Here is a 21,365-nt window from a genome sequence, read left to right on the forward strand (position 1 = left end):
ATTTACTGTATTGTAGCAAACACTTTTTACGAATTATGAATAACTTAATTAATACAAAAAATTGTTTAAATTAAAGGAGGATGTTAAAAAAGATCGATTTTTCGACTACAAAAGGAACCTAAAATTTGAGTTCCATGAATATCTATGAGCCGTATAAGAAGTGGAAATGACAGTCTTTTTTTCTGGAGACCTGTGAAAAGTGTCGAAAATCTGTCAAATTGTTTGAAAATTGCGTCTATCCGGAGACACGTCAAGTCTGTGGCATGAAAGAATTTTCAGTCAAACCAGTTTCTGGTTAAATACTTATTTAATAGTTTTTGAGATCGCTAATAATGTTTGAATATCGGGATCTCGAAATTCAAAATGGCAGAATATCAAATATGGCCACGAATACCACACTCAGCCACTACATACCGAACCCAGAAACACGAACGAGGACGTGATGATCGTTATCTCCATTTTTTTAACTTTTTTCGTTAGAAAATTTTTTAATTTTTTTTTAATAATAATTAATGTTTTTATAATAATTACAAAAACAAAAAAATAAAACAAAAAATTTTTAATAAAAAAAGTTAAAAAAATGGAGACAACAACCACTACGTCCTCGTTCGTGTCTCTGGGTTCGGCTGAGTGTGGTATTCGTGACGATATTTGATATTCTGCCACGCCATATTGAATCTGCCATTTTGAATTTCGGGATCTTGATATTGAAACATTATTAGCAATCTCAAAAACTATTGGATAAGTAGTATTTAACCAGAAGCTGGTTTGACTGAAAATTTTTCCATGCCACAAACTCGACTTGTCTCCGGATAGACGCAATTTTCAATCAATTTGACAGATTTTCAACACTTTCCACAGGTCTCCAAAAAAAAAACTATCATTTCCACTTCTTATATGGTTCATAGATATCCATGGAACTCAAATTTTAAGTTCCCTTTGTAGTCGGAAAATCGACCTTTTTTAATATCCTCCTTTAGTATTATTGAAAAATCACTCTAATTTATAAAAAATAAATTTATATTTTAATAAGCATTGACTGTTTTACATAAAACAGTTTTATAATTCGTCTTAGTAAATAATTTAGTTTAGTTAATAGGAAAATTTTGTTTTTCAAATAAATACAATTATTCTTTGTAAAAAAAAAAAATATTCACAGTTGTATGCAAGCATATGATACTAAAATTCAAGGAAAATTTCTTTTTCCTCAATAAATTTTTTCCCCAATATAATAATCAGTGTTGTATGACTATTCTTTTCAAGAAAATTTTATTTATACTTATTACATACTCTACGGCACGTGATGTAAATGAACCAAGACTAATAATTCAAGCCGATTTCCAGCGTTGCCTCGTCGACTTCCTTTACGTGTTCCAAGATTTTTGGTTAGCCTGCAAAAATATCAATAAATTAAATAATTAAATAAATTAAATAAATTAAAAAATAAAAATAACAAAAGAAATGATATTTACATGCCATAATTTATACATATGATACCTAATCTTTTTCAGATTCTAGAGAAATCGAGATACTCGTGATTTTGATTTTAACTATTTATTTGATATCAAAATAGTATATTGTGTAACAAGTGCGATAGATTGACTATTTTCTACGAAGAGTGGACGCACGAGCCGAAGACGAGACGTAGGTGAATGCGTTTACCTGTACACATGTAGACAGGAATGCCTGGCCATATGAAGTTACCTGCGTTCCGAGACTTCTATAGTGCATGTATTTTTTTATAAAAATCGGAAAGCAACTAATTTCAAATGGCCAGGCATTTCTGTCCGCATGCATACAAATGGAAAAAGCTGAGGTTTATGTATTGCATAACGTATTTTTTATTACCAGTGCGTCGAATGTGGTCTTTGAGTGCCATGGTCCTCACAAATTGACAGGTTACACAAGGTTTGTGAGAGTGTCGGTAATTTGGTGAGAGTTACTATATGCATGTCGCGAGATGACGTGCATGTGGTACGACGCGAGTATGATAACAAAGGCAAAGATGTGAAAAAATGATCAAACGTGTAGGAAATATTTTTTCGATCCACATCATATATTGGGAGAATAAAAACGGGGGGGGGGGGATAAAAAATAATAAATTGGTTGTGCGAGAAAACTGTCCCATGAAGAATCGACAATTTTCTCCACAAAAATGTGACACGAAAAGGACCACTTCCAACGCACGTATTATAATAGTACATTCCCTAACAGCACATAATATCCTATGTATCATCCCATTTTTATACTCAATGTACTGTAATCATCGTAGAATGTTGAGATCATCGCTACAATATCTTTCACAGTATTATTCGATTTCTTTTCGCGCGCGTATAATCTCGGGTTGTACTCAATGTACGGAAACGATACGTACGGCTTTTTACCGCGCGCGTACATTCTCAGGTTGTACTCAATGTACGGAAATGATATATACGGTTTTCTACCGTACGCGTACAGTACGTATTTATGCAAAAAAATGTAAAGCTATAATAATTAAAACGTTTTGTGTTAAATATCTTATTTGATATGTATGCAGTTTCTAAGTAGCATCGGGAACGTGAAGTGATACAGTCAACATATTCGTCCGAACTTATTTTTTATGGTTGCTGATGTAATCAACCGTCTTCGTTGTATTTGTTATTATTTGTGAAAATATCCGGAACGTTCCGCGGACCTTATTATTATATTAGGAACGGATGCCAATAAAAATTTTTAACTTCAATTTGATATGCCGTTTCCGCAACATAGAGTAACCTATAAATTATCAACAGAATAGTTTCACAAGTTATTTATTAACACAATTCTTGTTTTATTTGTCGTTGCCTGCACTTTGTGATGAATAACAATTTTATTATATTTTTTTAAAGATCTAAATTAAATTTGTTTGACTTGTAATTGTACAATTTATATCTGTTACAGGCAAAGCTCGCATGGTGTGCGTCAGTGTCAGTATTGCCCGGGAAGAGCCTACAGGAGGGCAGTACCTAAAAGATATAACCTAAAAGATATAACGAGATTCAAACCAAATTGTATTCGCGACACACCGGACCATATTCGCTATAAACAAACTTTGCCAAGTTGCATTGTGCAATACTGAACTCGGCCCAGGCAATGCCGACACTGCACACAGCATGCGGGCTTTGCCCGTAACACATTTATATTCGTTTTTTTAATATAAAATCGATTGTAACCATCTGTTTTATAACATTAACAATACATAAAATTGCTTTCAGAGGTGCTTACTTTTGCGGTATAAATTTATATTATTTGAATTAGCCGCTGGTTTTACGCTGGAGAAATTGACGTGACAGGTATGCTTTATTCAACACAACTTAAAATTAATTTAATTAAAAGAAGTATTAACTTGTATCCAATTCTGATATTGTTATAAATATATCCTATATGCAATTATACAATCTTTATACAAACTTAATTAACATGGAAAATATTAAATTTTTAATTGTAACTACTCAAAGTTAATTATAAACATTTTATTATTTTTTATTTATTTTATGAAGTAATGCTTTTTTGAAATTAACTGTTAATTTATTTTAACTTTAATTTAACTTTTCACTAATTGTTAGTTTTTTCTCAAAATTATGAGAGTAGTAGACAACATAGTATTTCAAAGAATTTTGTGTAAATTTCTCTGATTTATTATTATCTACCGCAATAAAATATAAAATAATTCCGTTAAATTTTCCTAAAATTATAGTAAAATTTGAAATATTGTGTTGTTCCATTACCATGATTTTCAAAGTAAATTCTAAATATATTTTTGTGTAACTTTAAAAATTCTACTTTTATTATTACGGATTATTTTGTTATAGCTACAAAAGTATTGTTATAACTGTTAAAAAATTCTACTATTAGAAATCTTATGTACTATTCAAAGTATAACAAAATATCTTTTTAAAAATGTACTTTTTTTATTTTTAAGCTAATTATTTATATATGGAAAAAATGTAATAAAATTATAATTTTGTTACTGTGTCCATTTCACTTACAAGGGAACCTCGCGAACTCGAAAATTCAGATTTTAATAAAACTTGGCATAAATGTAGAGGGGGTAAATACATGAATTTAGAAATTTTTAGTAGCGGCCCAAAAACGATTTAAAGGAGTGAAACCACCCTTTAAAGGACATTTGAAGGGTGGTTTCAAAGGACATTGAGACATTTTTGCGTTTTCTCGACATATTACGTAAACTAAACAAAATATAAAAATATGTTTTATACAAAATTTTACAATAAAAGTACTTCTATCTAACTACAGTAATAAAATTTTGAAAAAAAAATGAAAAAAAATTTTTTTGAAAAAAAATTTTTTTTTTAATTTTATTAATGTTATTAGATAGAGATATTTTTGTCATAAAACTTTTGTATAATACAATTTTTGATATCTCCAATACTTTTTGAGATATATCGAAGAAAGTAAAAATCTGCTCTACATCAGGAGCAGTTTCATCCTTTAGATCGCTTTTGATCGGCACTTAAAAATTTATAAATTTATGTTATAAATTTACCTAATTACATGTTTTTTTTCGTAAATGGGAAAAATGCATTGTGTATCTCCCACGATCGGTCCGTGGGGGTATATGGAATCCATTAAAAAACCCACAGCTTGGACAAAAACACGAAGGGACAACATACTGTCACCGGAAACAACTAGGACTATTTCGGGGACCTAATTACATGTGTGTTTCATCTAAAGTTATATGAAAAAAAAAACATTTTTATTTAATCACGTTAATAAAATTCACAAGAAATAAACTTTTTTGGGGTATTTCTCATATAAAAGAATTTTTTGGGTGACACATTGAAAAATTTTCGGACATCATCAATTCCTGATAGGAGTATGATTTCCATCCCTAAAATGTGGTGTAATTATTTTTTTGAGGAATACCATAATTGTAAACACTACAAAATATAAGAATTGTTCGTAAGTAACAAATTTCTTATTTAGATAATTATAATGTTTATTAGTAGTGTTTATAATAATTTAAATGTTTTTTATACATTATAGACAAACTCTATGTATAAATCGTAAGATGGAAGGACGGATGGAAAGAATTTTTCCAGAATATTATGCAATATATCCAAAGTCCTTCCTGAGCATGCTGACAGTAGAGCACCGCAGACATTTTAAAGATGGAAATCATACTCCTATCAGGAATCGACGGTGTCTGAAAATTTCTTTATGTGTCACCCAACAAATTCCTTTATATGGGAAATACCCCCAAAAATGTTTATTTCTTGTAAATTTTATTAATGTGATTAAATAAAAATGTTTTTTTTTATATAACTTTAAATAAAACACACATGTAATTAGATCTCCGAAATAGTCCTAGTTGTTTACGGTGTTGTCCCTTTGTGTTTGTGTTCATCCAAGCGGTGAGTTTTTTAATGGATACCCACATACAGGGTGTCTGGTATTTTTTTACGGGATTTTTATGAGCAGGTAGAGCGCATGAAACTGAAGAGAAAAATCCTTACCGTTTTTCCATTTTCGCAATAGTTAACAAGTTAGTGACTTGTAAAATTTTCTGTATTAGCCCGGCCTACCGGCAAATGCAAGCGCGCCGAGCGCCCGGCCGCGGCGGCCGCCCCTCCCCAGCGCTTGAGCCTTGAGATTGCTAGACGCGCGGGGGGAGTTGTTACAATAAGCGGCAATGGCTACACACGAGCGACGCGTAACGCTGGATTCTCCCTTTGAATTATGATAGTTTCTTACTTTTTTTAATAAAAATAAAATTTTCTAACGACAAAAGTATGTGTGTACATACATGTATACAGAAAAATATCAGTTCTAATGCTTAAAGAAGCGATTAGTAAATTTATTTTTTTAATAAATAACGATTATTTTTAATAAAAGAAATATTTTTTAATAATAGTCTTAAACGTCGTAAATTGTCATTATAAATTAAAAAAAACTGTTATCATATACTCGAAAAAATAATTTATACTTCTTCAAAAAACATCACAAAATTTTATCGATTAAAATCGAAATAACAACCAAATAAAATTTTTGTTTATCTTTATATTCTTAATTAAACATTAAATAACTAGGAAATTTATATTTTTAATAAAATTAATCCCCGTGATAGACTTATAATACACAGAGAAAACTTTATAATAAAAATTATTATGGTAAGTAGTAAACGCGAACCAAGGAGGAATTATGGAAATTTATATTATGTTTTTTATCAAATTACGATAGTATTTACACCACTCATATGGTTTAATTCTCTGAAATTTTTTACAATTCGTGATTACTATCGTAAATAATAAATCATACATAATTTTTTTATAAAATTTTCTCCGTGTAGATTTACGAATACATGAATTTATAAAATGTTTGAAAGTTTATAAACAATATTTATTTAATTCAAGAAACTTTTAGTATGTAATTTGTGTGTGCGTGCGTGCGCGTGCGTGTGTGTGTGTGTGTGTGTGTGTGTACATACAATCGCGAGCTAAAGAATAATTTTTCAATAATCAATTTCTTCTTTTTGTGATAGGAAAATTATTATTCCTTAGCTCGCGATTTTATATCGCTATTGCTATTCATGCTAATTGCTATAAACGCGCACGTATAAAAATATAATTCTGGTGTTAAAAAAAATTAATTATTTAATTTTACTTTTATTTTTTTAAATAATTACCTTATTTTTAATGGTTGGAAAGAATATTCTGTCGATGATAATAAACACTTCACATTACATAAAACAAATAATAATTAACATTTTCCTGTGTATACACACATACACACAAATTACATGCTAAAAGTTTCTTGAATTAAATAAATAAATAAAAATAATTATTTTTATATGACGTACGCGTGCATAAGCAACGCGTTTATTTTTGTGAAGGTATTTGTTAGTGTTGATTTTTTATATTCGCGATATTCCTAGCGTATACTAATAAAATATGTATAGGTTTTCTCGCGCAATGTCGGCGGGACGAAGATTTTTATAAATTCATCTTTTGGTTCGACGAATCAACATTCACACCAAACGGCGTTTTTAATTCCCGCAATAATGTGTATTGGGCAGAGGAAAATCCTCACGTCGTTCGCCAAGGCGCGTTTCAGTACAGATGGTCCATAAATGTATGGGCAGGAATGATCGCAAACCAAGTAGTAAGTGTTAATCGTATAAGTAATTTTTTTTCGCTGATAAATGCAAATATTTTTGTCAATAATTTTTAGATCGGTCCAGTGTTTCTCCCGCCGCGTCTAAATGGCGAGAATTATTTGGATTTTTTGGAAAATCAATTACCTGTGCTTCTTGAAGATGTACCGCTTCATGTACGAGCACAGATGATTTTCCAACACGATGGAGCTCCTCCGCATTTTCGCCGAACAGTTCGCGATTTTTTAAACGCACGTTACCCCGATAGATGGATGGGTCGAGGTGGTCCGATCATCTGGCCACCACGATCGCCGGATCTAAATGTGCTAGACTTTTTTCTATGGGGTTATATAAAAAGTTTAGTCGAACATGCGCGTAATGGCACAGAACGAGAAATGCGTCAAGCCATAATTGATGCTTTTAATACTATAACGCCAGAAATGGCGCATCGTGCAACGCGTAATATTGTTCGAAGAGCCGGACTCTGCGTACGAGAGAGAGGGCATCATTTCGAACAATTTTTGCATTAAAATATGAGAGTGGATTAGGCCTATTGGGGAAACCACTATAAAAAAAACGCACTATGCTATCTACCGCAAGGTGGTGTGGAAATGATAGCGCTCTGTCATTTTCTTACTGAAAAGACGAATGAAAATTATAAAATTATTTCTTGCTGCGCGGTACTTGCATTGCACAATCCTCGTTGCTTATGCACGCGTACGTCATATAAAAATAATTATTTTTATTTGTTTATTTAATTCAAAAAACTTTTAGCATGTAATTTGTGTGTATGTGTGTATACACAGGAAAATGTTAATTATTATTTGTTTTATGTAATGTGAAGTGTTTATTATCATCGACAGAATATTCTTTCCAACCATTAAAAATAAGGTAATTATTTAAAAAAATAAAAGTAAAATTGAATAATTAATTTTTTTTAACACCAGAATTATATTTTTATACGTGCGCGTTTATAGCAATTAGCATGAATAGCAATAGCGATATAAAATCGCGAGCTAAGGAATAATAATTTTCCTATCACAAAAAGAAGAAATTGATTATTGAAAAATTATTCTTTAGCTCGCGATTGTATGTACACACACACACACACGCACGCACGCACGCACGCACGCACGCACGCACGCACGCACGCACGCACGCACGCACGCACGCACGCACGCACGCACGCACGCACGCACGCACGCACGCACGCACGCACGCACGCACGCACGCACGCACGCACGCACGCACGCACGCACGCACGCACGCACGCACGCACGCACGCACGCACGCACGCACGCACGCACGCACGCACGCACGCACGCAACGCACGCACGCACGCACGCACGCACGCACGCACGCACGCACGCACGCACGCACGCCGCACGCACGCACGCACGCACGCACGCACGCACGCACGCACGCACGCACGCACGCACGCACGCACGCACGCACGCACGCACGCACGCACGCACGCACGCACGCACGCACGCACGCACGCACGCACGCACGCACGCACGCACGCACGCACGCACTCACGCACGCACGCCGCACGCACGCACGCACCACGCACACACACACACGCGCACGCACGCACGCACGCACAAATTACATACTAAAAGTTTCTTGAATTAAATAAATATTGTTTATAAACTTTCAAACATTTTATAAATTCATGTATTCGTAAATCTACACGGAGAAAATTTTATAGAAAAATTATGTATGATTTATTATTTACGATAGTAATCACGAATTGTAAAAAATTTCAGAGAATTAAACCATATGAGTGGTGTAAATACTATCGTAATTTGATAAAAAACATAATATAAATTTCCATAATTCCTCCTTGGTTCGCGTTTACTACTTACCATAATAATTTTTATTATAAAGTTTTCTCTGTGTATTATAAGTCTATCACGGGGATTAATTTTATTAAAAATATAAATTTCCTAGTTATTTAATGTTTAATTAAGAATATAAAGATAAACAAAAATTTTATTTGGTTGTTATTTCGATTTTAATCGATAAAATTTTGTGATGTTTTTTGAAGAAGTATAAATTATTTTTTCGAGTATATGATAACAGTTTTTTTTAATTTATAATGACAATTTACGACGTTTAAGACTATTATTAAAAAATATTTCTTTTATTAAAAATAATCGTTATTTATTAAAAAAATAAATTTACTAATCGCTTCTTTAAGCATTAGAACTGATATTTTTCTGTATACATGTATGTACACACATACTTTTGTCGTTAGAAAATTTTATTTTTATTAAAAAAAGTAAGAAACTATCATAATTCAAAGGGAGAATCCAGCGTTACGCGTCGCTCGTGTGTAGCCATTGCCGCTTATTGTAACAACTCCCCCCGCGCGTCTAGCAATCTCAAGGCTCAAGCGCTGGGGAGGGGCGGCCGCCGCGGCCGGGCGCTCGGCGCGCTTGCATTTGCCGGTAGGCCGGGCTAATACAGAAAATTTTACAAGTCACTAACTTGTTAACTATTGCGAAAATGGAAAAACGGTAAGGATTTTTCTCTTCAGTTTCATGCGCTCTACCTGCTCATAAAAATCCCATAAAAAAATATCAGACACCCTGTATACCCATGGACCGACCATGGGAGATACACAATGCATTTTTCCCATTCACGAAAGAAAACATGTAATTAGGTAAACAGATGAATTTATAAATTTTCATGTCCTGATCAAAAGCGATCGAAAGGCTGAAACTACTCCTGATGTATAGAGCAGATTTTTGCTTTTTTCGATAACCTCGTAAAGTATTAGAGATGTCAAAAAATGTTTTATACAAAAGTTTTATGGCAAAAATATCTCTATTTAACTACATTAATAAAATTTAAAAAAAAAATTTTTTTTTAATTAAAAAACAATTAAAAAAAATTTTAAGAATTTTATTACTGTAGTTAGATAGAAATACTTTTATTGTAAAACTTTCGTATAAAACATTTTTTTATATTTTGTTTAGTTTACGAGATATATCGAAAAAACGCAAAAATGTCTCAACCTTTGAATGGTTTCACCCCTTTAAACCGTTTTTGGGCCGCTACTAAAAATTTCTATATTCATGTATTTACCCCCTCTACATTTATGCCAAGTTTCATTAAAATTTGAATTTTCGAGTTTGCTTGTCAGCCTGCTGTGTCCGTTTATTACTGTGCGCATCTGGGACGCTCCCCTTTTGACAAATCTTTAAAAACTGTCAAACTCGGTGGAAGGACTTCGCCATTTCTGTCGACAACATCAGCATCGTTAGGCGTCTTCAATTGCCACTGTTTCGACATATTAGGTTTTACCTTCATCGTTTACAATTCGAGGACTCCAATCGCAGAAAACTTAGATTAGATGGCTAACAAAAAACAACTTTAAAAAGTTGGCAGATTTAGGCAAAAAGAACAGAATAGCAAATAGTAAATACGTATTGTTGCGTGCGCATGCCTCTGTTTCGCGCCATTCCAGCCGCCAGCTGATATCGATCTATGTGAGGCGATCAATAGGCTGAAAATAGAAGATCGTCTTCCTGACTCGCGGCAGGAAAGAATACGATTGTAATTCCTTAACAATGAACACGTTCTATTAAAGAGACGTCCCCTTTCTTTTCGCACGCGAGTGCGTAAGTGTGCTGTCATCAAATGAGTGTCCACGTGCGCGTGCTTAATGCGAATACAACAGTATTATAAAATGCACAACTCAGATATGCAATACCATCTTCGTTGAATAATTACAAAGCCAAATTTTGGACATAGAATCCGAGGGTGGCACTCACTCGGACACGGTTCAAATGAACACGGTGCCTTTGCACACTGTGTTCTGGACATGATATTTTGCGCACCGTCTATTTGGACACGGTGCTTTTGGATACCGTTCATTTGCATACCGTTCAGTTGAACACGAAAAGAAACACACATATACACACGCGCGCGCGCACACATACACATACACACGGCGGGGGTGATACAAAAGGGGCATTCGGCCCTCTCCCGCACCCACCCCGTCGGTAGGGTGCCCTTGGCATTGTTGTTTCTCATTGTTTCCAAGTGAATGGTGTGCAAATGAACGGTGTGCAAATGAACGGAGTGCAACTGAACGGTGTGTAAATGAACGATGCGCAAAATATTGTGTCCAAAAGCACCGTATGCAATTACACCGTGTCTATTTAAATCGTGTGCAAATGCATTGCTTCCGAATCCGAGCGCAAAGAGTTACGCTCAAGAGTGAAGTGCCCTTAATATTGCTGTGTTCAGAAAATCGACAATTGTGCTGACTTCTGTTATGCTAGCACAACTCATATATACAGTATAGGCTACATCGAACTGGTATAAACCGAATTGTTAATTCAAATGACATTGTCAAATGAATTTGTCAAGACAAAAAAGCATGAAATGCCGCGCGCAAGAGTAAAGTGCTTTTTGAAATTGTTGTGCCGAGGAATTCGAAGATTGTTCTGACTTGTGCTATGCTAACACAATTCAGATATACATTATCAGCTTCATTAAATAATTACAAACTCGAAAAATGGACATAGAATTTACGCGCTAACGGCCGCGCGCAAAAGTAACGTGCCCTTAAAATTGTTATGCCAAGAATTTCGAAAGTTGTGCTGAATTGTGCTAGGCTAGCACAACTCAAATATGCAATACTGTTTTCGTCGGATAATTAAAAAGTCGAATTATAGAAAATCTGCGCCGCATATGCCGGCGGTGCTGCGACTATTTTTTTAATTACGATTTCCTAATAAACTACTTGCGTTATCAAACTACGGTTTGCGGCAAAAGTTAGCACAACCTTAGCACAATCCAACACAACTTTGATTTTTTGTTTTTCAAAATGGCGATGCTGTGACTATTTTTTAAATTGTGATTTTCTTATAAACTAATTGCGTTATCAAACTACGGTTTACGGCAAAAGTTATCACAATCTTAGCACAATCAGGCACAACTTTTTTTTTCATTCTGACAAAGTGGCGCTATTAGGTCTTACAAGGGGACCTTACGGGTCATGGAACACCGATTTTTTTTATACTTATAGGATTTGAAGATCAGTACCCGGACTTCAATTTCCTAAAGCAGTACGATGCGCTTCTCAAAAATACTCGAGAAAATCGATTTTGAAGATTTCCGATATCTGTAAGTACAGAAAATTTTAACCTATTGTCAGAGCCGCTCGTAGCCGAGCGCACAGAGCTCTAGTTTCGTAAGCGCGGAGTCGCTGGTTCGATTCTCGCTCTGGCCTCAATTTTTTTTTCGTAAGTTAATAAAGTTTTTTTTTTAATCCTATATCTTAACATTTATCAAATTGAAATGCTAATTAATTATTAAATATTTATTCGTTATTTTTTAAATAAAAATTAAATTGGCTCATGTAATACTGACGAGTAATGTCAAATGTATTTATTATTAATATATTTTATAACATACATGAATAATAACTCATAAAAATTAAACAACCATTTTTATAAATATTATTTTTGTTTTTTATATTATTTTTGTATTTACTCGTAATCTCTTAAAAAGTATTTCATTTTCTTTAATGTTTTCCATTTTTTGTACCAAATTTTAATTTATTATAAATATTCGCATTTTCAATCAAGTAGTAATTAAAAATAAAAAAATGTTAATTTTTATTTAAAAAATAACGAATAAATATTTAATAATTAATTAGCATTTCAATTTGATAAATGTTAAGATATAGGATTAAAAAAAAAACTTTATTAACTTACGAAAAAAAAATTGAGGCCAGAGCGAGAATCGAACCAGCGACTCCGCGCTTACGAAACTAGAGCTCTGTGCGCTCGGCTACGAGCGGCTCTGACAATAGGTTAAAATTTTCTGTACTTACAGATATCGGAAATCTTCAAAATCGATTTTCTCGAGTATTTTTGAGAAGCGCATCGTACTGCTTTAGGAAATTGAAGTCCGGGTACTGATCTTCAAATCCTATAAGTATAAAAAAAATCGGTGTTCCATGACCCGTAAGGTCCCCTTGTTAGAAACGATTTTTTTTTCAATTTTCGCTTTATTCTCTGAGATGTCGAAATGCGGTTTGCGGCACAACGTAGCACAGGCCTAGCACAATTTAGCACAACTTTGATTTTTTGTTTTTTAAAGTGGCGGTGCTAATTTTCATGAACATCAAACTTGATCAGATTCGATAATGTAAAGTCATTCATGCATATCATTAACAAGATTTCGTATGTATTTCTTTTATAGATTCGGAAATCCTTTTCCAGAATTAAAGTACACGTATCAATATCATCATACGAATTAGATTTTATATCGAGAATAAAAAAATGTTTTTCAGACTGCTTTTTTTCTAACCTATATCTGAATTTGCAGTTATAAAAAGTTTATGAAATAAATCTTTTTTTCTAGATTTTTAATCTAGTTTGAATTGCACGATATTGTTTGTATATGTTATGCCTAGAGGAATACGATTTTATTTTGTACATATATATCGTGGATTTTGTATACCAAGGAAATGCTAACATTTGCTACGCCTACTTTTAAACGAGTAAGTCCCAAATGCGCACAGTAATAAACGGACACAGTAACAAACGGACACAGACTAAATGCGCACGGACCACATGCGCACGGACCAAATGCGCACAGTCACAAACCCATGGTGCAAAGAATGCTTTGCACACACACACACACACGCACGCACGCACGAATACACACACACGCGCGCGCGCGCGCGCAGGAGGGGTGCAAGGGGGGCTTCGCCCCCCCTCCCGCACCCACCCTGTCGGTAGAGGTGCCTAAGATGTCGCAACCCATGTGGTAAGTCTGTTGGTTACTGTGTCCCTTTGGTCTGTGCGCATTTGCTCTGTCCCTTACGAAAAAAATACTCTAATTTTGAAAGTTTACACTCAAAATTGAGTGTTAATACTCGATTTTGGGAGTTTACTCCCAAATTTAGGTGTATACGCTCAAATCTTGAGTATTTACACTAAAGATTGAGTGTTTATACTCGAACATTGCGTGTGTACACCCAATGAGTGTTCATACCAAAGTTTAGATTTAAATATTGAATATTTGAAAGTATACTCTCAACATTTGGATATGACATTCAATAAATGAGTGTATACTTCCAATATAAAGTGTGAACACTGAAACGTTGGAGATGTACACTCAGCATCTATCGGTTGAAAGTATACACTTAATATTGAGTGCACTCTCAAACGTTGGATTAGAAAATGTTAAATAAAAACAAAAGCAAGAAAAGCAAGTTCAACCGAAACATTCAACTATAGAGTGTTCAGCTGGTTTTGAGTATTAATTTGAGTATTACTTTCAACTTGGATGTTTGCCATCTAATTGAGTATTAATTTCAGTGTTATTCTTAAACTTAGAATTAACATTGAAATTAACACTCAATTAGATGGCGAACATTCAAGTTGAGAGTAATAACACTCTAATTAAAAGTACATTAAAGAGCGAACACTCAAGTTAAGTGTTTACACTAAATTGAGTGTTTACCCCTTGTCCCAAATTATGCTCAACTTAAGTATTTTTTAAAGTGTTATTTTTAGTGTTTTTTCCGTAAAGGGTGCGCATTTAGTCCATGCGCATTTGGGTCTATGTCCGTTTCACTTAGCCTGTTGTGTCCATTTATTACTATGCGCATCAGGGACGCTCCCCTTTTAAACAAGCCTTAATGCATTCAAAAGGGGAGGTGAAATACAAAAACCGTGTTTTGGCTTGGGTGAATAGGGCTTTTGAGTGAATAGGCTCTAGTTTCTGAGAAAATTGCATTTAAATATGTGCATTTTCGATCGGTAAGATAAACACAATGGAAAGCCACTTTTCGACATGAAGTTCGGTGGCCGTGGGTGCTAAGTGCGCGCCTTCTGTTTTGCTATTCGTGCGAGCTAAGTTCAAAAACATTTCTAATGATTTTTTTTAGTCTATATATGCTACAACATTGTCAATGAATCTTTATGCGTCGGTAATGGATGTAGTCTGACGAATTAACAATTAATCGTACGTTTGCTTTGTGTTGTCTTATGTTAACGGTCGTGCTTCCGAACACGAACGTTAACATAAGATAACACAAAGCAAACGTACGATTAATTGTTAATTCGTCAGACTACATCCATTACCGACGCATAAAGATTCATTGACAATGTTGTAAGATTATTATAATTTAATTTGAAAAGACCCGAAAGAGGTCGAAATGTAGTTACACTCAGTTCAATAAATTTGGCCAGTCAGGTCGACAAAATAAAAGTGTTAAGCGATTATTAATTTACACACTGGCAATTTAAAAAAATTTCCTTGGATCTATATATGCTAATTAAATTTATTTTTTTATTATTTACAATAAAATTTTGCGGTCTTAATATAAATTTCTATAATTTTATTTTAATAAAAAAATAATACATTTTTATTTATTATTAAATTCTGACATTCTTGTCAATTGTGGGTAAAAATTTACATAAAAACATTGGAAACATAAATGTTTCTCGCACCATGAGCATATTATAAAAGCAACTCGCGTGTTGCAAATAAATTTGTTGTTATGGACGTTGGTAAACACAATTTATTAACATTATAAAATATGTCACTTTTATTTGCTAACTTTGACGCGTACTAAGCAAATTTGATCATGTTAAAAAAATGAACGCGACATTGTCAAAAATGTCAAAACTTTATAATAAATAAAAATGTATTATTTTTTATTATAATAAAATTATAGTAATTTATATTTATTAAAACTGCAAAATTTTATTGTAATAAAGAAAATAAATTAATTAGCATATAAACTAAAAAAAATTGGAACTGGTTTTGAACCCAGCTCGCACGGATAGCAAAACAGTAGGCGCGCAGTTAGCACGGCCATCGCGCTTTATGTCGAAAAGTGACTTTCCATCTTATTTACCTTACCGGTCGAAAATGCACATATTCAAATGCAATTTTCTTAGAAACTAGGGCTTATTCACCCAAAAGCTAAAACACCGTTTTTGTTTTTTCATCTCCCCTTTTGAATGCTCGTTCGAAAGTAGGCGTAGAAAATGTTAGCATCTCCTTGTAAGTAAATATTGTCATGAAGTGACAGCTCTACGTACCAAAAATAAAATTTTTTTGCTTTTATATTAACTTGACTGTATTCCTCTAGATTTTGATGCGTACTTTATTTCTATAAAAGAGTTTTGCAATTCTATAAATCCAATTAAAAAATTAGTTTAATAAAAAAATGTTGGTAAAACAGACGACTTTAGGATTCTCTTAAACGGGCTCGATAATTAAATCATTAAATGATTAAAATCAACCAACGAGATTATAATAAAGCAAACTTGACGTGCCCGGGTCGTTAAAACGCAATGACCCATTAATGGAAATTATTTGTACAAATGAAATGATAAAATAATAACCTATCAAAAACTTTACAAAGATAAAAAAGATATGTACAGTACATAAATGCATTCAAAATTAGTACGAGATCATTACAATTAGCTAAATATATTTGAAAAAAGACTTAGGAAAATCCTATAAAATGTATTTAAAAATTATTTAAAAAAATGAAAATTTTATCAATAATAACAGATAGTAAAGCAAAAACAGATAGATAGTAAAACAAAACTCCAGCCACATTAATCGCAATTTTTGTATATATACTTATTAATATCAATGACATAGAGTCTTGGAAATATAGAAAAAATACGAGCCGGGCACGTCAAGTTTTTGCTTTGCTATAATCCCGTTGATTTTAATCATTTAATCATTTAATCATCAAGCCCGTTTTAGTGCTTTTTTGTAATATTAAAAAGTAATAATAAATAAAATTTGTATAATTATCTGTTTTTATAGTTGGCACATTTACTTTATATTATTATTTTTGTAGAACATACAAATTTGTTGCCTTTTTATTTATAGTATTTTTTTTAAAGAAGCACACGTGCACTTACACTTGATGGCTTTTTAAAACTTTTTTTTAAAGTTACTTTAACATTGTTATTGATTTAATGTTATAAATAACACCCTAACGGAAAAATTTCTATAAATATGTAAAAATATTTAATAACAGTAAAAAGTAAGAGTTTTTAATATTTTATATAAATATCAAATTTTTTATAGAAATTTTCAAAAAAATAACCACAAATTACAATTCTTTCAAATCAAAAATTTGTTGCAAATAGCATTTTTTTAAATACACAATTTTGTAAAAAATGGTACAAAAAATTAGAAAATTACAAAATTTTGAAAACATTAGAACTTTCATTTGTTAAAATAATTATTTACTTATATCATATTAGAATTATTTATAAATAACTATAGAAATGTACTGAAATATTTGTATCACGTAAACTACAAAATTTTTTATTTTTTTTAATTTTTATTAGGTGTACAACTTTGCTTTCGCCGTTTTCCAATAGATGGCTGTAGCGGTAAGTGGTGTGTGGCGACAGCGGCGACAACAATGGCGACAGCCACCAACCGGATTGGATCCTGATTGGATCATGCGGACTCGCCTTTACTCCGACGGCAACGACACCGGAAATCTCTCCGGCTTTCCCTCTCTACGATGTCTTAAGTTTTTTCTAGAGAGACGGTCCCGCCAAAAAAGCTTAGCGATAGCGACGCGCTAGTTCGGAGCTTAATTTACGACATCCGCGTAGTGACCGGATTTGTTATCATTAGCATACGATTCGATTTAAAACTATTAAACTGTTAAAATACATTTTGCATAATAAATATCTGGTGTGATCATTTCGTGAGAACCTTACCCCGCACGGGATTCAGCTCTCTGCCGTCTTGTTTCTCTCGTGCGAGAACACGCGAGTCAGAACCCGAGTTAGAGTAGAGTATCGCCTGTATACCAACCCGAACCTACAGTGGTGACCCCGACGTGATACAAGACCGCAGCCGAAAAAACCGCGTGAACGGGGCATGCCCAACGAACCTCCACCGACGACAACCTGGCACTCCGAAGACCAACGTAGCGAGAACGCGCCTTTTCCCCTCAACACCATCGCGAGAGACGGGATAGGACCAACAATGATGGATCAACCCGATAACCACGCGACGAACCAAAGCGTACCCACGGCCAGCGGCCAACAAGAGATCGGAGAAATAAAAACGGTGAGACTTCCCCAGCCTTTCTGGCGCAGTAACCCGGCGAGATACTTCACCGTCGCAGAAATGACGTTCGCACTACACCGGATTACATCAGACGAATCGAAGTTTAGGTACGTAATCATTAACCTAGACGCAGATCTATTAAGTATCGTAGGCGATATAGTCGACTCGCCACCGCCTTCTGGGAAATACGAAGCATTAAAACAAAGAATAATAGATAGCCTCTCTGAGTCCCAGGAAACCAAGCTGCGACGCCTCCTCCGAGGTCAAGCTATGGGCAACGATAAACCTTCCGTTTACCTACAACGAATCAGGAATCTAGCGGGAGGCCAGTGTAACGACAACGTGCTACGCAGCCTTTTTATGGAGCAACTACCAGAGCACGTGCGAGGAATCCTAGCAATCAGCCAGCTGGATGACTTGAGTACACTCGCCGCACAGGCAGACAGGATCACCGAGGTAATGCATCCACAGATTTCAGCTCTGAAACAAGAAGCAACAGGAACCGTCGCTCTCTGTACAACCAAAGCAAACAGTGCGAGTTCACCAACAGGACACAACCAAGAGGTACTAGAATTGAAACAGGCGATTGAAGCATTAACCAAGCGCTTCAACCGCGCCTTCCGGGGACGCAGCCGCAGCCGCAGTCGGGGCGGAAACGATAGGCGAGCGCGTGACCGCTCAACGACACCACACGACGACAAGGAGGAAAAGATTTGCTATTATCACAGAAGATTCGGTAACAACGCCCGAAACTGTAAGCACCCGTGCTCGTGGGACACGAAACAAGATACCAAACGGGAAAACTAAATACGCCGGCGTGCATTGAGGCTGCCGCCGGCGAAACAGGTCCTCCCAAACGCCTCTTAGTCACCGATAAAAAAACAGGTCTACGTTTCTTAATCGATACCGGGGCAGATGTTTCCGTGTTACCTTTACGTTACTCGGGAGGCGCACATTTCACCAATCGTCAATTATACGCAGCAAATGGCACCAGGATATTCACTCGTGGCGAGAAAAGGCTTACACTCAACTTAGGCTTACGACGCGTCTTCACATGGACTTTCATCATCGCCGACGTAATGCAGCCTATAATCGGAAATGATTTCCTATACGAGTACAATCTACTACCACATCTACGAGAACGCAGACTACTGGATGCCACCACCGGTCTACAGACAAAGGTGCGCGTAACGGAGGTAAATACAACGTCGATTACAACGGTTAATTCAAATAACCCGTTTAAAGACATACTAAAAAAGTACATCGAGGTAACACGCCCAGCCAAATTCAGGGAACCACAACACCAGGTCCGACATCACATCTTAACAAAAGGACCTCCATGCACAGACCGTGCGCGACGACTACCGCCCGAAAAACTACGTCACGCTAAACACGAAATAGAAGCGTGGATAGCAGACGGAATCCTGAGCCCATCTTGTAGCCCGTATTCCAGCGCAATGCACATGCAAAAGAAAAAGGACGGAACATGGCGAATCTGCGGAGACTGTCGCAGATTAAATCGAACAACACTCCCTGATAAATATCCCGTACCACATCTGCGCGACTTTACGCACCAACTTCATGGACGCAATATATTCACAACACTAGACCTAGAACGCGCCTACTTTAATATTCCTATGGCACAGGAAGACAAAGAGAAAACGGCGCTAATAACACCATTCGGCCTCTTCCAATTCAACGTGATGCCTTTTGGTTTGGCAAATGCCGCACAGTCATTCCAACGTTTTATGGACAACGTACTCCGAGGCCTGGATTTCTGTTTTTGCTACCTCGATGATATACTCATCGCTTCACGGACGAAGGAAGAACACAACAAGCACCTGGAACAAGTACTAGCACGAATAAAATCACATGGATTAACTATCAAAACGGAAAAGTGCGTCTTTGGGAAAACGGAAGTGGATTATTTAGGCTACCGAGTCACACCAACCGGAATCAAGCCGCTCAACCATAAGGTCCGGGCAATCCTAGAATACCCTAAACCTAAAGATATCACAGAGCTCCGAAGGTTCCTCGGAATGCTGAATTTCTACCGTTCTTCAATTCCAAAAGCAGCAATTACGCAAGGACCACTTCACGCGCTTACTACCGGCGCCAAAAAACGAGACCGAAGACCAGTGCAATGGACCACAGAAACAGAAAAGGCATTCATCGACTGCAAGGAACAACTCGCACAAGCCGCAATGCTGGCACACCCCGCCGAACACGCACAACTAACCCTCGTGACGGACGCCTCAAATACAGCCATGGGCGCTGCCCTAGAACAATAAATAAACGGCAAACGACAACCACTGGGATTTTTTTCACGAAAACTTACTCCAACACAGATGAAGTATAGTGCATACGACCGGGAATTGCTAGCAATATACTCAGCAATCCGGCATTTCCGATATATGATCGAGGGTAGAAACACAATTATCTATACCGATCACAAACCACTAACATACGCATTCGAACAGCAACCAACCAAAGCTTCTCCTAGACAACAACGTCACCTCGACTTTATAAGTCAGTTTACCACCGACATACGTCACGTAAGCGGAACAGAGAACAACGTCGCGGACGCACTCTCAAGAGTGGAAAACATCACACTGCCAACCATTGTCACAACGGAGGAGATCGCAATAGCTCAACAAGACGACGACGAACTAAAAAACTTGTTGCAGACCCACAACGCACTAAATCTAAAACAGCTTCGATTAGACGGAACCGAAACTACAATCTATTGCGACATTTCTAGCGAAAACATTCGACCATACATTCCAAAACCCCTCAGAAAAAGAATATTCGACGTTGTACACTGTACAGCACACATCAGCGGAAGGGCAACTCGGAAACAAATCGCTAAAAAATTCATATGGCCATCAATGAACAAAGACATCTCAAACTGGGCACGCACATGCCTCCCATGTCAACGATCGAAGATAGCACGTCACACGAAAAGACAACCAGAGCACATACACGTCCCAGATGAACGATTTTCTCACATTCACCTGGATATCGTGGGACCTCTCCCACCATCACACGGACATAGATACTGCTTGACAATGATCGACCGATTCACTCGATGGCCAGAAGCAACGCCAATTATCGATATCACGGCAGACACTGTCGC

General features: G+C 35.6%; 1 protein-coding gene across 1 annotated transcript; it reads left to right on the forward strand.

Annotated features, from left to right (window-relative positions):
* The first annotated feature begins 18,037 nt into the window (after nucleotides 1-18,037).
* LOC118646499 lies at nucleotides 18,038-19,036 on the forward strand. Its single transcript, XM_036289531.1, has one exon. It carries the CDS (start codon nucleotides 18,038-18,040, stop codon nucleotides 19,034-19,036), a length of 999 nt encoding a protein of 332 aa, XP_036145424.1.
* Nucleotides 19,037-21,365: the final 2,329 nt, after the last annotated feature.

The sequence above is a fragment of the Monomorium pharaonis genome, chromosome 1 (assembly GCF_013373865.1).
Source record: "Monomorium pharaonis isolate MP-MQ-018 chromosome 1, ASM1337386v2, whole genome shotgun sequence".
Taxonomy (NCBI): domain Eukaryota; kingdom Metazoa; phylum Arthropoda; class Insecta; order Hymenoptera; family Formicidae; genus Monomorium; species Monomorium pharaonis.